Source organism: Oryctolagus cuniculus, chromosome 7 (assembly GCF_964237555.1).
Source record: "Oryctolagus cuniculus chromosome 7, mOryCun1.1, whole genome shotgun sequence".
NCBI classification, from domain to species: Eukaryota; Metazoa; Chordata; class Mammalia; order Lagomorpha; family Leporidae; genus Oryctolagus; species Oryctolagus cuniculus.
Window position 1 is genome coordinate 153,130,296 of NC_091438.1, and position 23,632 is coordinate 153,153,927.

Genomic DNA, 23,632 nt, shown 5'->3' on the forward strand with positions numbered 1-23,632 from the left:
GGGGTATGCTTGGCCGGCGCCGCGGCTCACTAGGCTAATCCTCCACCTGCAGCACTGGCATCCCGGGTTCTAGTCCCGGTCGGGGCACTGGATTCTGTCCCGGTTGCTCCTTTTCCAGTCCAGCTCTCTGCTGTGGCCCGGGAAGGCAGTGGAGGATGGCCCATGTGCTTGGGCCCTGCACCCCATGGGAGACCAGGAGGAGGCACCTGGCTCCTGGCTTCGGATCAGCGCAGGGCACCGGCCGTAGCGGCCATTTGGGGGGTGAACCAACGGAAAGGAAGACCTTTCTTTCTCTCCCTCTGTAACTCTGCCTTTCAAAAAAAAATAGGGCTATGCTATCAGCTGAAGGTTTATCCTCTGATAAAACCAGAGACCTGAGCGGGCAGCAGGCAGCTGTCAGCTGTCCTGGAAGCTGTTTTTATGCCCCATTTACAAAATACCACTATGGGAAGCTTTGACACAAACATCTCTTCCTCTTAAAAATGTATTTATTTGTTTGAAAGGCAGAGTTACAGAGATCACTCCCCAGATGGTTGCAATGGCCAGGGTTGGGCCAGGTGGAAGCCAGAAGCCTGGAGCTTCCTCTGGGTCTCCCACAGGGCCATCGTCTGCTGCTCTCCCCGAGCGTTAGCAGGGAGCTGGGTCGGCAGGGGAACAGCCCTAGGGGATGCTGGTGCGGCAGGTGGCGGCCGGAAGGGAGTCCTGGCCCGCATGTGACTGGAAACTTCAGCCCCAGTTATGTCGAGGGACAGCCACCCACAGACCGCCTGGACGACCACAGGAGAGCCACTTCCCCAGAGGTCACCCCAGCAGGTGGCAGGGCCCCCACATCCTCTGTCCTCCAGCCCCGTGGAGGAAGTGGGCGGAGCCGCAGGTGCAGCACTGCCCCAGGCGGCTCAGGGACAGAGATGTGAGACGTGGTCGTGCCAGGCAGAGTCCACAGTCTGGAGGCAAGGGCGGAACCTCGCCATGCGGTCGCCACGCCTCTGCTTTTGTGAAGCTTCTTCAGTTCTATTTGAAAGGCAGAACAGGGGCCGGCACTGTGGCATGACAGGTTAAAGCCCCAGCCTGCAGTGCCGGCATCCCATAGGGATGCCGGTTCGAGTCCCAGCTGCTCCTCTTCCCATCCAGCTCTCTGCTGTGGCCTGGGAAAGCAGTAGAAGACAGACAGACAGACAAGAAGAAATGGGGAGGTCTTCCATCTGCTGGTCCACTTCCCAAATGGCTGCAAAGCCCAGAACTGGGCCAGGCCAAAGGCAGCAGCCAGGAGCCAAGAACTCCATCCGGGTCTCCCACATTTGGGGTCAGGGGCCCAAGGACTTGGGCCATCTTCTGCTGCCTTCCCAGGCACATAAGCAGGGAGCTAGATCAGAAGTGGAGCAGCTGGGACTGGACCAAGCACTCCGGTATGAGATGCGTGCACCACCGTTTCAGCCCCTTGCGAAGCCCCTAACCCAGCACCAGGATCTACAGGGAACCACTGGCTGCTCCAGCGGCTTCCACCGCACAGCTGAAGGGAGAGGGAGGTGACTTTTGGAAGCTCACAGAGCTAGGAAGTGACAAGTGCACCAGGGACTTTCTGACGCCAGTGCCCAGCTAGGAAGTGACAAGTGCACCAGGGACTTTCTGACGCCAGTGCCCAGCCCCTTGTCACTGTCCTGTTCGCCTCTTGGCAGGGCCATCTGAGCTACCATTTCCAAACCCAGTCATGCTGCTGCCCGGGGCGGCTGGGTTCCCTGGGCAAAGTCCTGGCAGAGGCCAGGGGGGCTCTGGGACGTTAGGCAGCCCGTCCCCGCTGGAAGTGTCGCTGCAGGTGTAGATGAAGCGAGACGTCAGCCCACACCACAGGGATCGGCAGGACCAGCCCGCAGCCGGCCCACATCTCGGTCCCCACACACGCCTTCGCCTCCGTCCCATCCCTGCGCAAGTCCTCTGTCCCGGCCCTGGGCGTGCGCGGCGGCGGCGCCGGACTACAAGTCCCAGCAGCCCGGGCGCCGCCGCGGACGCGGGCCGCCCTGGGCTGGGCGGCGCTCGCGGCGCGCTCCCGACTGCGGCACGGTCGGAGCCGCGGAGCTGAGCCGTCGCCCCGCGCCCCGAGCGGCTCTCCGCGGCGCCTGCCCCGAGCCCCCGGGCCGCTCGGACCGCGCCCCCGCCCGGGGCCCTGCGCACGCCCGGGGCCCAGGCCGCGGGCCGCAGCGCCGGGGCCGGCGATGAGCGCGAGGAGCCGGCATGAGCGCAGGTGAGTGCGGGGCCGGGGGGCTCTGGACCCGGCGGAGTCGCCGGCCCGCCCGCCGTCGCACCTGTGCAGGGAGGGGAGGCGACACCGCCCACCGCAGGGGCACGAGCCCGCGAGCGGCCCGGGGCCCGCTCCGGAGAGGCCGAGCCCGGGGACGGCGCCCCCCGCCGCCGGGCGCGCCGCGCACAGCCGTGCCCTCCCCGGCTTCCTGCGCCCCGGCTGCCGACGGGGAGGAGGCTCCGGGCGCCGGTGCAAGGGGGTCCTTGGGGGTCGCGGCGAGGCCAGGCCTGGGAGGCGGGCCCACTCGCACGGATCAGCTCCCGCCCCCAGTGTCCGAGGCCCAGGTCGGGGAGCAGGTGCGAGGCCGCGGCATGGGGGGCTCGGGGCAGCCGCCTCCCTTGTCTGAATGAATGAATGAATCTGGGATTGGCAGCCTGTTCCAAGGGCCACACCCTCCGTGCCTCCCAGGCCGGGCGTAGGAGGCTCACCCTTTGCAGCCTTATCTATGATGTGCCCCCTGCAGCAGATGAGGCCAGGAGACCGCTTTTATCCGGAAGGGCCTCATCCCCAGTCACTCACGCAGACCCCAGACCCCGGTAAAGGGCCCACCCAGGCAACGCAGACCCCATCTCTCCCTCCCCACGCCCCCAGCCTCAAAGCCTGGAGGGCACCTGGGGTGAGGGAGGGGCAGGAATCCAGAAAGATGGCCCCTGGCTGCCCGTCCCGGCCTGGTGGGCGCAGGAGCTCCCTGCCACTGGGGATCCAGCGGGAGGGCGGAGGCCCCCGCCCCCGCCAGGGCCCTGTTGCCACAGGAAGATGGGCCTCCCGCAGGAAATGAGAGGTTCCCGAATGCTTGGGCTCCGGCCCCTCTGCCCTGCAGTGCGTGTGCCCGGTCATCAGCCCGGGCCCGGGTCAAGTGCGTGGCTGTGTGGCTGTGTGCGCGAAGAGGAACTTAGATGTCGCCAGCTTCTGCCCGAATAAGCCGGGCGAGGGACTTCGCAGCTCCGTGCCGCAGCCCGGGACGGGGGCTGCGTGGGAAAATTCGGTTCCAGACGCCGCTGAACAGAGGAGCCTGAACAACCCGTTCTCCTCCCTGGAGCCTGGGTGTGCCCGCGCCGGCCGCAGGCTTCCTGGGGCGCTGAGCTGCGAGAAGAGATAAACAGGGCCCGGCTGGCCTGGCGAGGGTCTGCCCCGGCTTCCCCTCCAGCTCCCCCCGCCTCCTGGGAGAGTCCTCAGGGAATGAGGGGTGTGCGACAGACGCAGGAAGAACTTCCCAGAGGGGCTGCTGCGTGCATCCTGGGGGGTCTCTGGCAAGGACCCCGGAGGAAGTGGCCGGGAGGGGCAGGCGTCTGGCAGAGCAGCTACGATGCCCGCGTCCCACCGCCCCTGGATTCCTGCCGCCCACATGGGAGACCTGAGTCCGGTTCCTGGATGCTGGCTTCCGCCTTGCCCAGCCCTGGCTGTTGCCTGCATTTGGGGCATGAGCCAGTGGATAGGTCTCCCTCCCTCTCTCTGCTCTCTGGCTCTCCAATTGAAAACCCCAGGTGGCTGCCACCTCGGCAGCTCACAGCAAAGCAAGGCAGCGAGGGGGTGGGCTCGGGACTGTGCCCCCGTCCTCTGTTGTGCCTGCGACGCGCCCGGGCCTTCCTTCACCGTCTCCTGACCCCCAGGGTGAGCGGCAGCCCCAGTTGGTGCTGGGCAGAGAGGACCTGGTGCCAAGACAGGTGCTGGCCAGCCTCCGCGTTCCCGTCTGTGAAGTGGGGAGAGCCCACTGTGCAGGTGGGGTGGCACTCAGGAGCGGGGATGTGTCCCCGTGGCCCGACCCGCCGCGGGCTTCCCTCCCTTCCTGATTCCTGCCGCAGGCCCGGGCGCCTCTGGGTCTGGTGCGGAGCTGGTGGGTGGCCCCGGGGAACCAGCGGCACAGTTGGGGGTGCAGAGCCCGTGGGAGCCTGAGAAGTGGGTCAGGCAGAAGCCACGCCTCCTCGGCAGGGAGCCAGCTGCCTGGTCCTGCGCCACCCCGCGGGCCGCTCGCCTACCCCAGGGCGGCTGCACGCGCATCTCTGCTTGTGCTCCGAGGGCCGGGACCACGTAGAAGCCGGGAGAGGCTGGGCAAGACCCAGCTTGCCTTGGGCATGATTCATGATGACGCCCTGCGGCCCTTGGGCAAGGTCACGTCCCTGGGACTCAGTCTCCCCACCTGAAAAGTGGGGGGCAGAGGAATTCATGAGATTGTGCTGAGGAAGACGCGAGCAAGTACACGAGAGGGCTTTAGGAAGTCCACGGGGGGGCCGACGCTGTGGTGTAGCGGGTGGAGCTGTCGCCTCATGCTGACACCCCACAGGGGCGCGGGTTCAAGTCCTGGCTGCTCCACTTCCGATCCAGCTCTCTGCTATAGCCTGGGAAAGCAGCCAAGGATGGCCCAAGTCCTAGGGCCCCGGCCATCCACGTGGGAGACCCGGAAGAAGCTCCTGGCTCCTGGCTTCAGCCTGGCCCAGCCCTGAAGTGTGAGACATTCTCCTGCCCCCACCCACTTCCAGGAGCCCACCTCTGGGGTGGGCTCTGGCAGAGATACAGCGGGGCCCAGTGCAAAGCCGTGGAACACGGCCCAAGAGCTTGGGCCCCTGCCATCCATGTAGGAGACCCGGATGTAGTTCAAGGCTCCTGGCTTCCACCTGGCTATTATGAACATTTGGAGAGTGAACCAGCAGATGGAACACTGGTCACTCCTACTCCCTCTCTCCCTTTCAAATCAATACATCATCACACACACACAGTGGGGACCCCTCCCCCAATACTGGGACTGTGCAGGAGGGGCAGGAAACGCACCCCCCCCCCCCCGTAGCCTGACTGTGGCCCTCGTCCTGCCTGCCCTGGGCCACACCAGGAAGGGGCAGAAGCCGTGCCCCTGCCCCACCCTGCTCTGCCGCCCGAGCCCCCAGGCCGCAGGCTCCCGCGTCTGTGTGGCCCAGGCTCTCGGGGGAGCCGCAATGCCGGCATCTGCTTTCTGAGTCAGGTGCTGCCCGGGCGAGGGCTGGCCGGGGGTGGGACTTGGGTGCGTTTGGTTTTTGAGTCATGGTTGGGAGAGGCCTCCGGAGGCACAGGGCCCCCGTCCTCGGAAGCAGCCCTCAGGCGTGGGGTCTCCGGCTTCCTGGCTCGGGGCCTCGCTGCCCAGTTCCTTCCTTTGTGAGTCAGCAAGACGAGAGCCCTCCGCAGTGCATCCCCAGGAGCTCGGAGAATGGCCCCTGGGCGGTGCTGTCCACGCCGGGGAGTGCTGAGGGGTGATGGGAGCGCGCGGGACTGCGCCTGTGGGCTAGGACCGAGGCCCCAGTGCTCAAGGTGTCCCCAGGGGCTGAGCGGTGATCGGGGCCCGCCCTGAGTACCCAGTGGGTGGCCTTCTTAATAGTTATTTTATGTGTTCAAAAGGCAGAGTCACAGAGGGCAAGAGAGAGATCTTCATCTGCTGGTTCACTCCCCAAACGGCCAAGGCCAGGAGCCTGGGATTCCATCCGGTCCCCCGTGTGGCCGCAGGGGCCCAAGCGCGTGGCCCATCATGCGCTGCCTTCCCAGGTGCACTGGCAGGCGCCGGGTCAGAAGCGAAGCAGCGGGGCTCACGCCAGTGCTCTGAGTCGCCGGGTCCGCTGGGCTGCGACCCGGCCCCAGCGCTGGGGGCCCCAGCGCTGGGTGGGTGTCGTCTCCAGTTCTGAGAACCGACTTGGGGAAGGTCAGTTTCAGGCAAATACACACTATGTACTCCTGGGTCCATTTTATTCATAATAAAGGACTCTCTTTTTTTTTTTTTTTTTTTTTTTTACTTTACAGATAGAGTTAGACAGTGAGAGAGAGAGAGAGAAAGGTCTTCCTTCCGTTGGTTCACTGCCCCCAAATGGCTGCTACGGCCGGCACACTGTGCCGATCCGAAGCCAGGAGCCAGGTGCTTCTCCTGGTCTCCCATGCGGGTGCAGGGCCCAGGGACTTGGGCCATCCTTCACTGCCCTCCCAGGCCACAGCAGAGAGCTAGACTGGAAGAGGGGCAACCGGGACGAGAACCAGCGCCCATATGGGATGCGGGCGCTGCAGGTGGAGGATTAACCAAGTGAGCCACGGCGCTGGCCCCAGGACTCTTTTTAATGTTTTTATCAGGAAGCAGAGAGACAGGGAGACAGGAATCTTCACTGCACAGGTTCACTCCCCAAATGTCTGCAGGAGCCCGGGCTGGGCCAGGCTGGAGCCAGCGGCCAGCCAGAAGGCTGGGCCTCCCCTGTAAGTGGCAGCGGCCCCCGTGCCTGGGCCGTCACCTGCTGCCTTCCAGGTGCGCATGAGCGGGAAGCTGGATTAGAAGCAGAGCCAGGACTCGAACCCAGGACTCCAGTAGGGGATGCACGTGTCCCACGTGGCGTCATAACCGCTGGAGAGGATTTTTTTAGTGTGTCCTAGGAGGGTCTTGTACATTTCCATGAGCTTGAATAACTGCACCTATTTATGGGGTGAGGGTGATATGTCTATGCGGGAGCACCGGTCAGATCACTCACTTCTGTCTGAAGCTTGGAGCCCTCTCTGCTCTCTAGATCTAAGTGTTTATTTATTTTCATCTACTTGAAAGGTGGAGCCAGGGGGGGAGAAAGAGAGAGAGAGAGTGCTCCCACCCACTGGTTCACTCCCCACAGAGAGAGCGCGTGCGCGAGTGCTCCCACCCACTGGTTCACTCCCCAGACTTCCGCAGCAGCCAAGGCTGAGCCGGCTGCAGCCGAGAGCCAGGAGCTCTTCCAGGTCTCCCACGAGGGCGGCCGGGGCCCAGCACTGGGCCGTCCTCCGCTGCCCCCAGGAGGCTGGAGGGGGCGGGGAGCAGCTGTGGGCACCCCAGGGGCAGTTTCTGCTGCTGTGCCCGGCAGCCCCCTGCATGGGCGGCGATACCTGTTGCGCCCCTACCGCTCAGCACGCGGGCAGACGTGTGCAGAGCTAAAGGGGCGGCTGAGACGCAGACCAGCCCCGGCCCTCCATGGCTCCTTCACCGTCAAGGGCACGGAGCCGTCCCAGCCTGGTCGCGGTGCAGCCGGAGGCGGCCGTGAGATGGCCTTTGGCAGTGAGAAGTGACAGGGAACCAGCCAGGCCGCTGCCTTGCCCCTCCCAGCAGCTGTCACCGTTGAGAACAGAACAGAGACGGAGCCAGGGCCCAGAGCTCTCGTACCAGCCCTGGCTACCAACGCTAGACTCTTTTCTTTGTTTGCATGAAACAAATAAACCTCTTGTTTAATTAAAAGCGAACCCAGCCTAGAGCTGGCTCTTGGACTTTGTCCTGATCCTGCTGTGTACCCGCTGTGTGATCTGGGCAGGTGACTCAACCTCTCTGGTCCCTGTGCTCATCTTTAGAACGAGGATCATAACCGTGGTTGCCTGGCAGGGTTACGGTGCCGGCTGTGCACCAAGGCCCAGGACCAGAGCCTGTGGGCGGTGAGCCCTTGGGGAAGGCCGGCCTTTGGGACTTGGGCTTAGGGAGGCTGCAGAGCCAGGGCAGCAGGGAAGGCAGGGTTGTGTCGGCAGGACCAGCGGGACCATGCAGGCTGATTGGGTGGGAACTCAGAAGGCTGCAGCTGAGGGTGGGGGGAGGGAGCCTGGGCGTCAGCAGCCTGCACCAGCCTGCGCGGGGACTTTTCCAGGGGCTTTGGGAAGCGCCCGGGGGCCCCCAGCAGGGCCCGGGCAGCTGCGTGTCCAGTGGGGGCTGCGGGGGTCCCAGCCGCAGAGGAGCCCCTCGGGCCCTGCACGCCCTGCCTCCCCCAGCCCCCAGCCCCCAGCCCCACGGCAGCGAGGTAAGGGGAGAATTTCCACAGTAGACACACGCTGGCGCCCAGGCCTCAGTTTGCCCGTCTGTAGCCACAGCCTCACCGCGGCGTCTGGCTGATCTCACTGCCAGGCCCCAGTGGGCGCGGGACTGAAGGCGGAGGAACAGCCCCGAGCCCAGGAGTGGATGAGGAGAGGTGAAATGGGCCCGGGGCTCCAGGGGGCTGACAGGTGGGCGTGGCCGTGCACCTGCTCTCAGCTGCGGGCCACACCCAGCCAGAGGTGACAGACACGGCCGGACAGCAGTGCTGGGCTGTCTGGGCTCACGGAGCGGGAGCCACCCCAGCCACCCTCTCCTCCCGCCCGCAGACAGCAGCCCCCTGGTGGGCAGCACGCCCGCCGGCTATGGGACCCTGACGATGGAGACGTCGATCGATCCCCTCAGCTCCTCAGTTTCATCCGTGGTAGGTGCGAGGGGGGCAGTGGGATCGGCCCCCGGCCCCGGCCCGGCCCGCCCCGCCAGGCCCTGTGACCTGCATTCGCAGAGGCTCAGCGGCTACTGCGGCACCCCCTGGAGGGTCATCGGCTACCACCTCGTGGTCTGGATGATGGCGGGGGTCCCTCTGCTGCTCTTCCGGTGGAAGCCCTGGTGGGGCGTGCGGCTGCGGCTGCGGCCCTGCCACCTGGCCCGCGCCGAAACGCTCGTCATCGAAATAAAAGACAAAGAGGTGAGGCCCAGGGCTGGGGAGGGACCGCAGTGGCCGACGCTGGGGGCGTGGAGGACGAGGGTTCCCGGCCCGAGCTGCCCCGGACTTGCCCAGAGCAGGGCAGCCAGGGTCTGGGTCTCAGCTTTCCCATCTGCGCAGTGGGCAGGAGCTCGCCTCGGGCCTCCACTGCTGCCTCCCCCCCTCCCGCAGGGGCCCCTGGGTGGGCGGGGCCTGGGCGGGGCCGGCTGAGTCCTGTCCTCTGGGTTCCAGGATAGCTCGTGGCAGCTCTTCACCGTCCAGGTGCAGACGGCGGCCATCGGCGAAGGCAGGTGAGGCGGCCTCCAGCCCTCCCGGGAGCCCTCGCACCCTCTGAGCCCGGGGCCTCCGTCCCAGGGAGGGGCGCTGGCTCTGTGGCGACAGTGAGGTGCAGGGCGGCCTCCCCTCCTCCCCAGCCTGGAGCTGCCCCCACCGGCCCCGGGGGAGGATGGCCGGAGCCAGGCGGCCGTGGGGGCGGTGCCGGAGGGCGAGTGGGAGGACTCAGCCCGGCTGCACACGAGGGAGGAGGCGGTGAGTAGAGGTCCTTGGCGCGCTCTGTGCATCCATATCTGGTGCCACCGATCCTGGCCCTCTCGTTCCAAACCTTCCCCTTCTCAGCCCCGTCCCCTCTGTCCTGCGACCGGGGCCCTGCCCGCTGCCCCCAGTGCCCACGTGCTCCTAGGCCGGGCTGGCCCTACCCGACCTCTCTCCTCTCTGCCCAGAAGCGGCTGCTGCGTTACTACCTCTTCCAGGGCCAGCGCTACGTGTGGCTCGAGTCCCGGCAGGCCTTCCTCCAAGTCAGGTAGGGGCTCTGGCCAGCACCATGTAGGCACGCATGCGCAGGGTGGGGGGGAGCAGGTGCGGTATTACGTGGCCCGGAGAGGCCGTGGGCGCGTTCCTGAGCCTCTCCGGCGTCAGGGTGTACTGGGGGTCGGGGAACCCCTGCCCCCTAGGGTCGTGTTGAGGTGAGCTTGGTCAGCCTGGGGGCTCCGGACGGTTCCGTCTGCTTGTTCTGCCCTGCCTGCCCATCCTAGCTGGGGGCCCCCGGAAACTGGCCTCCAGATGAGGGTCCGCATGTGGGCAGTGTGCTTGGAGCAGTCAGCGCTGGGACGGAGGGGCTGCTCAGGCCGATGCCCACCGTGGCCCCAGGAGCTCAGTCCCCCGGGGCGCGAGGGCCATGGCCCCTACGTCATTGCCACGGCAAAACTGGAACCCTCCCTGCTTCCAGCTCTGGCTGGCGTGGGTGAGCTGGTCCCGAGACAGGTGCACGCACAGGCGAGTGTGGAGGGCGCGCGGTGTCGCCCGTGAGAGCCGGGCGCTGCCCAGAGCGCCCCACGGCTGAGCACGCTTCACCCCCACGGCCCTGGGAGGCAGCTGCTGTCTGCCCCCATCTGGCCGGGAGCTCACCGAGGCCCAGAGAGGTGTGGCAGCTCTGTCACAGGTGACCGCTGCTCTGTGGGCCTGAGCGTGGCCCCCCTTCCCTCCCGGGGCAGATGGGCTGGGACCCGGTCAGAGGAGCAAACAGTGCATCGGTGTGGCCGATGCAGGTCCGGGCCACCCCCGGGGTGGCCCGGGCGCAGCGACTCCTCTCCCCTCCCCCACCCAACAGCCTGCTGGACCAGGGTCGCACCTGTGATGACATCCGCCGCTGCCACTTGGGCCTCAGCCCCCAGGACCGAGCCGTGAGGTGGGCAGGGCCAGGGCGGGGGGAGGGGGGCAAGGGCGGGGACAGGCGCTGATTTCCTATCACTTGCGCTCCGTGGGCCCCTGTTTCCCTGGCCGGCAGCTCTGTGACCACAGCCCCTCCCCCTGCAGGAAGACCATCTACGGCCCCAACGTCATCGGCGTGCCCGTTAAGTCATACCCGCGGCTGCTGGCGGATGAGGTAGGGCCGTCCCTGGGCCTCGCCCCGGCTGCGTGTGGCTCCAGCCTGGCGCTTGCTCCTCGGGGCCACTTGGGGGTGGCAGGCCAGACGTGTGGACCCTATGCATAGGACGGGTCACCCCAGGCCCCTCCAGGGCTGCCCAGCCGGTAGAGGAACTGGAGGCCCCGCCCAAGGCGTGGGCTGGGGCCAGGAGCTGCCCGGGGGCAGCCTGAGCGCCTCCCGCCTGCCCAGAGCCAGGCCCCTTTCCATGCGACGTCCACTCCCCTCCTCCCACTCCCTTTGAGTGGGGCTTGAACTCTGTTCACCCATGAGGCTCCTGGGCGTCAGAGGGGACACCCAGAGCGACATGGTGACATCCTCACCCCAGGACAGAACCTGGGAGAGGGAGAGCCCCTGGGTCTGCCCCTAGGAGCGAGCTGGGTTCAGGCCAGTGACTTGACCCTTCAAGCCTCAGTCTCCTGGTCTGTACCATGGAGCCAGTGGTGGGTCCACCCTGACTCGCCATCCGCACTCCATGACACTTCAGGTGCTTGGTAAGGGCCGGGTGTCGGGGGCCCAGCAGATGCCCCCGGCCTCTATAGAGCAGGCACACGGCCGGCCGGGGGATGGGACGAGCCCCGACAGAGCCTGGGCCTTGGTCCTCTGCCACTTGCAGGGCCCCCTGCTCTCGTGGGCACAGGAGACCTGGCCAGCGGCTGGGCCACCCCAGGGGCCTCGGGCCTGACCCTGCCTCCCCCCTCCCCAGGCGCTGAACCCCTACTACGGGTTCCAGGCCTTCAGCATTGCGCTGTGGCTGGCGGACCGCTACTACTGGTACGCGCTGTGCATCTTCCTCATCTCCACCGTCTCCATCTGCCTGTCCGCGTACAAGACCAGAAAGGTGAGTGGCGGGAGGCGGGCCGCTGGGCCCCCCGGGGCTGCCACCCACCCGCCTCTCGTCCCCCTGCCCACAGCAAAGCCAGACTCTGCGGGACATGGTCAAGCTGTCCATGCAGGTGCGCGTGTGCCGGCCCGGAGGAGGTGAGGCGCTGGGCAGGGAGGGGGCCCACAGCCGCCGCCGGGGCCGTGCTGAGCCCCGGCCGTGCTGAGCTCCCGTCTGCCCGCCCGCAGAGGAGGAGTGGGTCGACTCCAGCGAGCTGGTGCCGGGAGACTGCCTGGTCCTGCCCCAGGAGGGCGGGCTCGTGCCCTGCGACGCCGCCCTGGTGGCCGGCGAGTGCGTGGTCAACGAGAGCTCTCTGACCGGTGAGTCCCCGGCTGCCCCGCCGAGTTCTCTTTTCCTTTTTCTCTCCGCTCCTGCCAGCCCCGCGCCCTCGGGCTGCGTTGCTTACCCTCCCGGTGCCTGGGCCTCTTCCCTGCGAAATGGGGCTGTGCAGGGGCCTAGGAGCGAGAGTGGTCACAGTAAGCACCCGCTGTGTGCCATCTTCCCGTGTGAGTGTTTGCCTTTGCGAGCACAGCAGAGCAGGGGACGCGCCCGCTGGGACGCCCAGTGCCCTCCCCGCCCCGACAGCCACTGGGAAGGGCTCGAGGCCTCTTCCCGCCTTCCTCCGGGCATTAATGCGAGGGCAAAGCCCCTGGGGAATGCGGGTTGGGAAAAGCCGAGGCGGGGGTTCATGCAGCCACGTCCCTCTCCCCGTGAGCTGTGCGCAGGGCAGCTTGCACACGTGCGGGTGCGCCCCCTCTGTCCCGGACATGGGTTGCACCCGAGGCCTCGTTCCGTACCTCTGTGGCCTCTCAAGCTGTTCACGGCCTGCGTGTCCCTGCACCTTCAGCCGCCCCCCAGGGCTGCGCAGAAGCACCGTTGACCCGAGCGGGCCCCCAGCCATGAGTGTCACAGTGTGACCCCGCCCGCCCCCGCCCCCACGAGCAGCCGGGTGCCACGTCTCTCGGTGCGTGCAGGCACTTCCGGCTCGGCAGAGCGGTAGCTTTGGGTGGATGCTGGTGATCACTGGAAACCGCGGGGCAGTGGCCGTATCCGGGGAAGGCTCCCGGGGCGTGTTGTTTGTATGATAAGAACGGCGATTGGCGTGGCGCGTGCACACACGCCCTGAGCTTAGCCCCCCTTCCCCGCTTTCCCGCCCCGTGCCTGGGTAGCCTCTTAGTCCCTTCCAGAAAGCTGCACACAGTAGGCGCTCAATAACTGCATCCTCACAGGCATTCGGTAAGGGATTATACCCGGCAGTCTGCCCAAGGCTTTAATTGAGGTTACACCCCGGTTTATATCTTTATTGGTTTGAATTGTAAACGCAGCGCACACTTACTATAAAAATAATTCTGACAGAAGGCATTAGACTCCCCCTGCCCCCACCACACGTGGACGTGGCCAGGTGCGTCCCCCGAGCCCCCCAGGAGGGTGATCTCCGTGACTGGCCGCCCAGTCCGCTTCCGGGTTGGCGTCTCTCACCCTCAGTGTCCCTCTCTGTACAATGGGGCCGTGATTTCTTCTCCACACGCGGTCCCAGCTCAGGGGGAGCTGGGGCTCCCGGCACAGCTCCCCGCACACCTCTGGTACTGTCGGGGGGAGGGGGCGGCCCCGAGACCCCCGTGGCCTCACCCAGCGTCCCTCCCAGGGGAGAGCGTCCCTGTGCTGAAGACGGCACTGCCGGAGGGGCCGGGCCCCTACTGCCCGGAGACGCACCGGCGGCACACGCTCTTCTGCGGGACCCTCGTCCTGCAGGCCCGGGCCTACGTGGGACCGCATGTCCTGGCGGTGGTGACCCGGACAGGTACGCATCAGGAGGCTGGGCAGGGGGCGGGGTCCTGGCCCCATGCCCACCCCTGCTGCCTCTGGGGTCCCAGCTTAACAGAAGTGAAGCCCGACGGGCCAGCCCCGTGGTGTCCGCCGTCGCCGGCAGGGCCCTACGTGCCGGGCGAGCAGGGTGTGGCAGCAGAAGGGGTCCACCTGAACCTGGGTTTGAAGTGCGAGTGGGCAAGCCTTGGCCATCGCTCGTGACCCCAGACTGGGTGACAGCCGAGCCAAGTGCAGCTGGGGTGGGCGAGTGCTGAGAGACGCCTGCTCTCCCTCCGCCTCCCCTCCGTGGCTCCCTGTCTTCCCCAGGGTTCTGCACGGCCAAAGGGGGCCTGGTGAGCTCCATCCTGCACCCGCGGCCCATCAGCTTCAAGTTCTACAAGCACAGCATGAAGTTCGTGGCTGCCCTCTCTGTCCTGGGTGAGCCGCCCCCCCCCCCGCCCCACCGTGTCCCTCTCTGTCCTGGGTGAGCCGCCCCCCCCCCGCCCCACCGTGTCCCTCTCTGTCCTGGGTGAGCAGCCCCCCCCGCCCCCCCCACCCCGCTGCGCTGGTGCCGCCCCCAGCCCCACGTCCCACCGTGTCCCTCTCTGTCCTGGGTGAGCCCCCCCCCCACGTCCCACCGTGTCCCTCTCTGTCCTGGGTAAGCAGCCCCCCCGCCCCCGGCCCCACGTCCCACCGTGTCCCTCTCTGTCCTGGGTAAGCAGCCCCCCGCCCCCCCTGCTGCACTGGTGCCGCCCCCGGCCCCACGTCCCACCGTGTCCCTCTCTGTCCTGGGTAAGCAGCCCCCCCCGCCCCCGACCCCACGTCCCACCGTGTCCCTCTCTGTCCTGGGTAAGCAGCCCCCGCCCCCCCCGGCCCCACGTCCCACCGTGTCCCTCTCTGTCCTGGGTAAGCAGCCCCCCGCCCCCCCGGCCCCACGTCCCACCGTGTCCCTCTCTGTCCTGGGTAAGCAGCCCCCGCCCCCCCCCCCGGCCCCACGTCCCACCGTGTCCCTCTCTGTCCTGGGTAAGCAGCCCCCGGCCCCACGTCCCACCGTGTCCCTCTCTGTCCTGGGTAAGCAGCACCCCCGGCCCCACGTCCCACCGTGTCCCTCTCTGTCCTGGGTAAGCAGCCCCCCCGCCCCCCCCGGCCCCACGTCCCACCGTGTCCCTCTCTGTCCTGGTTAAGCAGCCCCCGCCCCCCCCCCCCGGCCCCACGTCCCACCGTGTCCCTCTCTGTCCTGGGTAAGCAGCCCCCCCGCCCCCCCGGCCCCACGTCCCACCGTGTCCCTCTCTGTCCTGGGTAAGCAGCCCCCCCGCCCCCACCCCACTGCGCTGCACTGGTGCCGCCCCCGGCCCCACGTCCCACCGTGTCCCTCTCTGTCCTGGGTAAGCAGCCCCGCGCCGGCCCCTCGTCCCACCGTGTCCCTCTCTGTCCTGGGTAAGCAGCCCCCCGCCGCCGCCGGCCCCTCGTCCCACCGTGTCCCTCTCTGTCCTGGGTAAGCAGCCCCCCCTCCCCCCGGCCCCACGTCCCACCGTGTCCCTCTCTGTCCTGGGTAAGCAGCCCCCCCCGCCGCCCCCGGCCCCACGTCCCACCGTGTCCCTCTCTGTCCTGGGTAAGCAGCCCCCCCCGCCGCCCCCGGCCCCACGTCCCACCGTGTCCCTCTCTGTCCTGGGTAAGCAGCCCCCCCTCCCCCCGGCCCCACGTCCCACCGTGTCCCTCGTTGTCTCCGCAGCTCTGCTGGGCACCGTCTACAGCATCTTCATCCTCTACCGCAACCGGGTAAGCCGCGGGGCCGGGCGGGGCTCCCGGGGCCCAGGGCCGCCCCAGCCCGCCGCTCACGGTGCCTCCTGGCAGGTGGCCGTGGACGAGATTGTCCTCCGGGCCCTGGACCTGGTGACGGTGGTGGTGCCGCCCGCGCTGCCGGCCGCCATGACCGTGTGCACGCTCTACGCGCAGAGCCGCCTGCGCCGCCAGGCCATCTTCTGCATCCACCCGGCGCGCATCAACCTGGCCGGCAAGCTGCGGCTGGTGTGCTTCGACAAGGTGGGTGCGTTGGGCGCGGGGGGCCCTCGGAGGCCTCGGCCGGGCTTGCACTCCCACGTTCCTCGGGACACACTCAGAGCAGCGCGCCAAGTCACTTGTTCAAAAATCACCGAGGGCCTCCTGTGTGCCCTGGAGGGGCAGCCGTGAGCGACACAGACGGCCTCGTGGTCATCGTGTGGGTGCACGGGGCGGGCGGGGGTCTCAGAGGCCGGCCCTGTGGCACAGCAGTCTAAGCCAATGCTGGTGACACCGGCATCCCCGTCATAGTGTAGGTTCCTGGGCTGCTCCACTTCCGACCCAGCTCCCTGGGAGAGCAGTGGGAGATGGCGCAGGTGCTGGGGCCCCTGCACCCGCGTGGGAGACCTGGAGTCCCTGGCTCCTGATGGCAGCCATCTGGGGAGTGAACCAGTGGGTGGAAGACCTCTCTCTCTCCCCCTCCCTTCCCCCCACCCCAGTCCTTCTGTCTCACCCTCTTTCTCTGCCTTGCAAATAAATAGATCTTTAAAACCAAAGTTAGGAGGGAGGCAAGTAGGGCAGAGAGGGGGCACCCAGCTGCAGGGGCTCCCCGGAGTGGCCTTGCTGAGGGCGGGTGGGGAGGCCAGAGCAGCATGGCCCCTGTGGAACACGCAGGGTGAACGGCAGGGCCCGGGCAGGCACGCAGCGCCGGGCTGGCCGAGGCTGGAGGCTGAACGTTACCCTGAGTGTTGGGGCCACAGAGAGTTCTCTAAACTCAGGGGCTGGGGCTCGCGGTCAGCTTCACACGGCTCGTGGGCGAGGGACTGGGCAGCTGGAATCCCGTGTGGGAGATCAGTCACTCAATCAACAAACAGGCTGAGTGCTGACCATGGGCCAGCTCTTTCTGGGTGCCACAGAGCACAGAGGCCACAGGTGGGACCGAGGGCACAGACTCCCCAGCCCCGGAAACAAAGCCAGACCATGAAGCGTGGGGACTCGAGGCTGACCCCCACAGGAGGAACCACGCGGGTGGGAGTCCGGAGGTCAGGAGAGGCCTTGGCCAGCCCCGCCTCACACCAGGGTCCCCCTGTCCCCGCAGACGGGCACCCTCACCGAGGACGGCTTGGACGTGATGGGAGTGGTGCCCCTGAAGGGCCAGGCGTTCCTGCCGCTGCTCCCAGAGCCCCGCCGCCTGCCCGCAGGGCCCCTGCTCCACGCCCTGGCCACCTGCCACGCCCTCAGCCGGCTCCAGGACACCCTGGTGGGCGACCCCATGGACCTCAAGATGGTGGAATCCACTGGCTGGGTGAGGCGGCCCCCGACCCGTCTTCATTCTGGGTCTCTGACATGCCCCTCCCCCTCCCCATTATTCATAATCAGGGCGAGGCCAGCCTCTGCGGCACGGGCCTTGTCGCGTGGACCCCTCCCCTGCCCCAGCTTGAAACCGGCCTCCCAGGAGAGAGACTGAGCTGAGGGGGGTGGCGGCCCCTGTCCAAGGTCACCTTGAAAGGGGCTCTCAGAGACAGGGTTTCAATTTGAGGCCAGCGCCTGGCCGGCAGGGTAAGCCGCCACCTGCGACACGGCATCCCCTGTGAGTACCATTTCCAGTCCCGGCTGCTCCACTTCGCATCCAGCTCCCTGTTAATTGGCTGGGGGGGGGGGGGGGCAGTGGAGGATGGCCCACGTGCTTGGGCCCTGCACCCTCGAGGGAGACCAGGAGGAAGCACCTGGCTCCTGGCTTCAGCCTGGCCCAGCCCCGGCCATTGCAGCCACCTGGGGAGGGAACCAGCAGATGGGTGATCTTTGTCTTTCTCCCTTTCTGTAATTCTGCCTTTAAATAAATCTTAAAAAAAAAAAAAAGCCTAAGGAGCGCGAGCCCCCCCCCCCTCCAGGGCCCGCCCCTCGCCTTGCGCCCCACGCAGTCCCCGGGGAGGAGGGCTTGGGGGTCTGACCGAACCTCCCGCCGCCTCCCAGGTCCTGGAGGAGGCACCCGCTGCCGACTCGGTGCTCGGGGCCCCGGTCTTGGCGGTGATGAGACCCCCGCCCCGGGAGCCCGGGCTGCAGGGAACGGTGAGCTGAGGGGGTGAGGGGCGCCCCGGGGGGGGGGCTCCACAGCGGGCGCCACAGCGTCCTCTCGCACCTGCAGGAGGAGCCCCCCGCGCCCGTGAGCGTCCTCTGCCGCTTCCCCTTCTCGTCGGCGCTGCAGCGCATGAGCGTGGTGGTGGCGCGGCCGGGGGCCGCTCAGCCCGAGGCCTACGTCAAGGGCTCCCCCGAGCTGGTGGCAGGGCTCTGCGACCCCGAGACAGGTGACGGCAGGACGGTGGCACAGGACGGCCGGTGGGTGTCCAGCCTCTGGCCCTGCCGGCCCCTGCGCATCCGAGTGACGCTGCGTCTCCCTGGCAGTGCCCCCCGACTTCGCCCCGGTGCTGCAGAGCTACACGGCTGCCGGCTACCGCGTCGTGGCCCTGGCCAGCAGGACGCTGCCCGTGGCGCCCAGCCTGGCGGTGGCACAGCAGCTGACGAGGTGCGCCTGTCCCGGGCCTGGGTGGGGCCCTCGCCCCTGTGACTGAGAGGGGGCCTTGGTCACTGCTGACCTCTGACCTGGGCCTGCCCACGCTCCAGGGACGCCGTGGAGCGGGAGCTGAGCCTGCGTGGGCTGCTGGTCATGAGGAACGTGTTGAAGCCGGAGACCACGCCGGTCATCCAGACTCTGCGCAGGACACACATCCGCACCGTCATGGTGACAGGTACCATGGCCCCTGGGTGCCCAGCCTGCCCTCCTGGGGCCGCCTCCTGGGTGCCTGCCTCGCCCCAGGCGCTTCTTGTAGGCGGGGTGGGCCTTCATACACGATCCCGCCTGCGCCGGGACTGCGCCCCCTGCTGGACAGACGAGCACATTGCAGCTCGGAGGAGTGGTGGGAAGTGTGGCACCCGCCCTGCTGGGTGGCTGCTCTGGGTCCCGGGCCCCCTCTGAGCTTGGGGACAGTGGTGTCTGCCACGAAGGTTGTGCAAATCACCTGGCGCCAGAGGGATTCTAGCCTGGGTGTGCTGCTGGGGCTGCGTCGGTCTCCTTGTCTGCCCTGCCCCCGGCTACACTCACACACACACACACACACACAGTATGCACTTATACACACACATGCACGCACACACACACATGGCATCCGGCAGGAAGCAGTAAATGTGGCCTCAAGCCCAGAGACCCGCCCCCTCCTCAGCCCCCTCGACGCGTGGGGCCGGAGCCGGCGTTAACTGCCCTGGCTCACTCCACCGTGGCCATGGATCGCACTGGGCCACAGTCTTCCTGTCTATGGGGATCCGGGTAAGGAGGGCCCCCCTGGGCAGCGCTGGACCCTGGCCTTGCCACACACCGCAGGGGACAACCTGCAGACGGCGGTCACGGTGGCCCGCGGCTGCGGCATGGTGGACCCCCAGGAGCGTCTGGTCATCGTCCACGCAACGCACCCCGAGCAGGGCCGGCCGGCCTCCCTGGAGTTCCTGCCGGTGGAGTCCTCCGTGGCCGTGAACGGGGCTAAGGTGAGGCAGACTCCAGCCCTGGGTCGCCTGACCCCAGGCCCCAGCTCCCCAGGGCCGGCAGGGGGAGCTGAGCTGGGCTGGGCTCCCTGTGCCCCCAGGATCCCGAGCAGGCCACAAGCTGCGCCGTGGAGCCGGACCCCCGATGCAGCCACCTGGCCCTCAGCGGGCCCACCTTCGCTGTCCTCGTGAAGCACTTCCCCAAGCTGCTGCCCAAGGTAGGGGCGCCCCGACGCCCCCTCGGCCCGGCTCGGCTCCGCTCCCCATGGCTGCTGCAGCCGCCGGTCCCTGTGCCCCCAGGTCCTGGTCCAGGGCACCGTCTTTGCCCGCATGGCCCCCGAGCAGAAGACGGAGCTGGTGTGCCAGTTGCAGAAGCTCCAGTGAGTGCCGCACGCGGGCAGTGGGCAAGGGGCGGCCGGCGGGAGCTGGGGCATCGTCCCCGCACCCTCTCGGGCTACCGCGTGGCCCCAGGGGTCCCGCCAGCAGCCGGAGGGGGCGGGCGAGGTCAGCTCACGGCCCCGCCTGCCCGCCTGGCTGCCAGGTACTGCGTGGGCATGTGTGGGGATGGCGCCAACGACTGCGGAGCCCTGAAGGCGGCCGACGTGGGCATCTCTCTGTCCCAGGCCGAGGCCTCGGTGGTCTCGCCCTTCACCTCGAGCATGGCCAGTATCGAGTGTGTGCCCGTGGTCATCAGGTGAGGCGGCGGGGGCTGCTGGGCGGGGGGTGGCCGGGCCCGTCGCCAGCCTGGGCCCCTCATGCCCACGCCTGCCCCGCAGGGAGGGCCGCTGCTCCCTGGACACGTCGTTCAGCGTCTTCAAGTACATGGCCCTGTACAGCCTGACCCAGTTCATCTCGGTCCTCATCCTCTACACGGTGAGCTCCCACAGGGCTCCGTCCCCGGGCGTGGGCTCGTCTCCCGGCTCCACCGCTTCCTGGCCGTGTGGCTCCGGCGGCAGGCCCGTGGGAGCCGATGAGAGCCCTGGGCGTGGAGCGCGGTGCACAGTAGGTCTGCGGAGGTGGGGGGTCCCTGTAGCGTGCTGGCTTCTCATGCCTCACCCCAGGAGCTCACAGTCTGCAGGGAAGACCAGGGCGGACCCCGGCGGCTGTGGGATTTAACCAGACCCACTTGCTCTGCGCCAGGCTGGCCGTGCCGCCTGAGCCTGCCTCGCTCGCCCGCTGAATGCCAGCGTCCATCCCCATGTGTCCCTCATAGCAAGAAACTTCCTGACAGCAGGAGCTCTGTCCCCCGGGAACCTGGGGTCCCCCACGGCAGAGCCCCAGCCTCTCTGCCAGGCGGGGCTGGGAGGGCAGCTTGCCCCCCCGCTGAGAGACTCCCCTCCCCCATCAGACTGCGAGCTGTCTGGGATCAGGAGCCGTGCCTCCTCTCTCAGGCTGCCTGCCGCCATCAGATTGGAAGGCCTTCCTTGTCAGACTCCCGAAAGGAAAGGCAGGGAACAGGCCTCCCCCATCAGACCGGGGGCTCCTTGGGGCTGGGCCAGGGCCGGGTCTCAGTTTCCCCTCTCCTCCCCCTCCCCTGCGGGCAGATCAACACCAACCTGGGTGACGTGCAGTTCCTGGCCATCGACCTGGTCATCACCACCACGGTGGCCGTGCTCATGAGCCGCACGGGGCCGGCGCTGGCACTGGGGCGCGCTCGGCCACCGGGGGCACTGCTGAGTGTGCCGGTGCTGAGCAGCCTGCTGGGGCAGGTGGCCCTGGTGGCCGGGGTGCAGCTCGGGGGCTACTTCCTGACCACAGCCCAGCCCTGGTGAGTAGGCACCGCCCTGCCCCGCGCCCGCCCCGCGTGCCGACCCTGACCGCGTGCCCGCCCCCGCCCCGCCAGGTTCGTGCCTCTGAACAGGACCGTGCCCGCGCCGGACAACCTCCCCAACTACGAGAACACCGTGGTCTTCTCCCTGTCCGGCTTCCAGTACCTCATCCTGGCCGCGGCCGTGTCCAAGGGGGCGCCCTTCCGCCGGCCGCTGTACACCAACGGTGCTGCTGGGGGCGGGTTGGGGGCGGGGCCTGCGGTGCTGCCGTAGGGATGGAGAGGGCGCTGGGGTGAGCCGAGGGGCTGTTGCTGACAGACCACCCCTCCCCCAGTGCCCTTCCTGGTGGCCCTGGCGCTCCTGGGCTCCATCCTGGCGGGCCTCATCCTGGCCCCCGGCCTGCTGCAGGGGCCGCTGGCGCTGAAGAACATAGCTGACACCTGCTTCAAGCTGCTGCTGCTGGCCCTGGTGGCCTTCAACCTCGTGGGGGCCTTCCTGCTGGAGGTGGGGCCCGCGGCGCGCAGCGGCAGGCCGGGGGTGGGGGTGGGGGTGGGGACGCGGCCCCAGCTGCCCGCCGTGTCCACACGGCCCTGTTCGTGCAGAACGTGCTGGACCAGTGCCTGCCGGCCTGCCTGCGGCGGCTCCGGCCCAAACGGACCTCCAAGAAGCGCTTCAAGCAGCTGGAGCAGGAGCTCGCCCAGCAGCCCTGGCCGCCGCTGCCCGCCGGCCCCGGGAGGTAGCGCTGGCCTCGGCGGGCGCGGGGCCGCCAGAGCTCCCCGCCTCTGAACCGGCCCCACCCCTAGAGACGCCTCCACCCCCGTGGCTCCCCGCGCCCCTGGGGCGGCCGTGGGCACACTCCTGGCCGGGCCCCGCCCTGGGGCGGTGGTGGCTACTGTCCCCCACCTTCAGGGCATCCCAGGGAGGGACGGCCCTACCAGCGCTGCTGGCAGTGTAGCAAATAAAGTGATATTTTCCTGGTGTTGCAGTGCCTGTCTCCTGTGTGGGCACCGTGGCCCTTCCCACCTGCCCCGGGGGGCGTGCTCGGCGCCAGCCGGCAGCCCCTGGCGTGGGTCTGTGCCCGGCACCCCGATTTTCCAGGTCACTGCCCAGCGCCCCCCCCCCCCCCCCCGCACTCTGTCTAGCATCTTTCCCCTCATTTTTCACTTTTTCCGACAGCTCTTCCACCTGCTGGTTCCTCCCACAATGCCCACAACTCCTGGGGCTGGGCCAGGCCAAAGCCAGGAGCCCAGAACTCCATCCGGGTCTCTCCTGTGGGCGGCAGGGAGCCAGCCAGCTGTGCCACTGTCTGCTGCCTCGCGGGGCGCACGTTAGGCAGCTGGGGCTCAGACGGGCACTCCTGAGTTCCGGGAGCGGGGGCTGTCCTAAGCACGGCCGAACGCCCATGCCCCAGTGTGCAGCGGCTTGCACACGTTGTTCTGTCCTCACAGCGTGGAACCAAATCACTTTGCCACTTTCTGTGCTGCTCACCCTCCTGCCCCGCTGGGGGTGAAATGCCAGCACCCAGGAGGCAGCTAGCCCAGGCCACACCCCTTCTCCCACCTCGCCCCTCCCCCTGCCTCTCCAGGATCCTGGGACATGTTTGTGGTCCAGTTCCTCCCTCAGATAAAATCCGGGCTCTGAGCCCATGGCCCCGTCCCCCGGGGGAGGGTGGGTGCCTCTGACCTCATCCAGCCCTCTGGCTGCCAGCCACGCCCCTCTCCTCCGGAGAGGCAGCTCTGCAGCCCGGCCCATCTGGGCAGGGGGGACCAGTGGAGAAAGGCGGCTCCCTGCCTTCCGCCAGGCCTGTGGCAGTGGGGACAGAGGCCAGCTCCAGGCAAGCTGGGCGGGGGGCTGCCAGGGGCGGGCCGCCAGCCAACGACGGAGCAGGGTGGTAGAAGTCGTTAAGGCGAGACTGGCCAGCCCGAAGCCTGGGTTCAAATCCTTGCCCGAAGCCTGTTGTTGAATGGGGCTACAGAGGGGGGCCTGATGGCGTGGCCGCAACCTGTGGCAGCGATCGGCAGGGAGGAAGCCAGGTCACGCGTGAGGGGAGCAACCACACCTGCTACCCCTCGGCAGGCAGCTGCCACTTGTGCTCGGGTCCTGAGGGCGGGGCAGTGAGGATGGGGCCAGGACAGGAGTCGGCAGCCTGGGGGCCTCAGTTCCCACTTCAGTACAGTGTGGGGGTCGGCGCTATCTGCCAGGCCGCTTCGTCTCCTGCCCTACGGGATTGCTCATGGCAGCAGTGAGGGAGGCCGGAGAGGGCTGAGCTGGCAACACGCAGGCCACTGCCCGGTGACAAAGGTGCTGGCAATAGACATGGCGGGAGGCAAGTGGCACCATCAGCCAGCCCTGGGGAACAGGGACACATGGAACCCACTAGCCTGGGCCTAAATAAGGGTGCCAGACAGGGTCGGCGCTGTGGCATAGCAGGTAAAGCCGCCACTTGCAGGGCCAGCATTCCATAGGGGCGCTGGTTTGAGTCCCGGCTGCTCCACTTCTGATGCAGCTCTCTGCTGTGACCTGGGAAAGCAGCAGAAGATGGCCCAAGTCCTTGGGCCCCTGCACCCACATGGGAGACCTGGAGGAAGCTCCTGGCACCTGGCTTCGGATTGGCACAGCTCTGGCCATCTGGAGAGTGAACCAGCAGATAAAAGACCCCTCTCTCTGCCTCTGCCTCTCTGTAACTCTGCCTTTCAAATACATTAATTAAAAAAAATAATAATAAGGGCGCCAGAGTCTAAGGGGCAGGCAAGGAGGTCAGGTAGTGAGAGGCAGAGTCAGGGACACCAAGTCTCCAGCCTGCAGCCCCCAATTCCTGCCTCAGACCCAGGACTGAGGGCTGTCCCCGAGGCAGGGGACCTGCCTGCTCCACCATGGCCACCACAAGTCTGCCCTCCCAGAAGTGAGCGCGCGGCTCATTCATTCCTGCCACAGAAGCCGCTCCCCGCACTGTGCCCAACGAGC

At 67.7% G+C, this 23,632-nt stretch overlaps 1 protein-coding gene across 1 annotated transcript; it reads left to right on the plus strand.

The window, feature by feature from the left end:
• The first annotated feature begins 2,051 nt into the window (after positions 1 to 2,051).
• ATP13A2 (ATPase cation transporting 13A2) lies at positions 2,052 to 21,646 on the plus strand. Its single transcript, XM_051828498.2, has 29 exons — positions 2,052 to 2,239; positions 8,381 to 8,475; positions 8,557 to 8,739; positions 8,989 to 9,047; positions 9,171 to 9,285; positions 9,477 to 9,556; positions 10,364 to 10,441; positions 10,570 to 10,639; positions 11,385 to 11,519; positions 11,593 to 11,659; positions 11,750 to 11,881; positions 13,207 to 13,362; positions 13,695 to 13,805; positions 15,100 to 15,146; positions 15,222 to 15,410; positions 16,465 to 16,671; positions 17,340 to 17,435; positions 17,512 to 17,671; positions 17,769 to 17,889; positions 17,988 to 18,112; positions 18,742 to 18,902; positions 19,001 to 19,117; positions 19,200 to 19,279; positions 19,441 to 19,593; positions 19,676 to 19,772; positions 20,444 to 20,667; positions 20,743 to 20,894; positions 21,003 to 21,172; positions 21,271 to 21,646. The coding sequence occupies exons 1-29, from the start codon at positions 2,230 to 2,232 to the stop codon at positions 21,406 to 21,408; spliced, it is 3,528 nt and encodes a 1,175-aa protein (XP_051684458.1). The 5' UTR covers positions 2,052 to 2,229; the 3' UTR covers positions 21,409 to 21,646.
• The last annotated feature ends 1,986 nt before the right edge of the window (positions 21,647 to 23,632 follow it).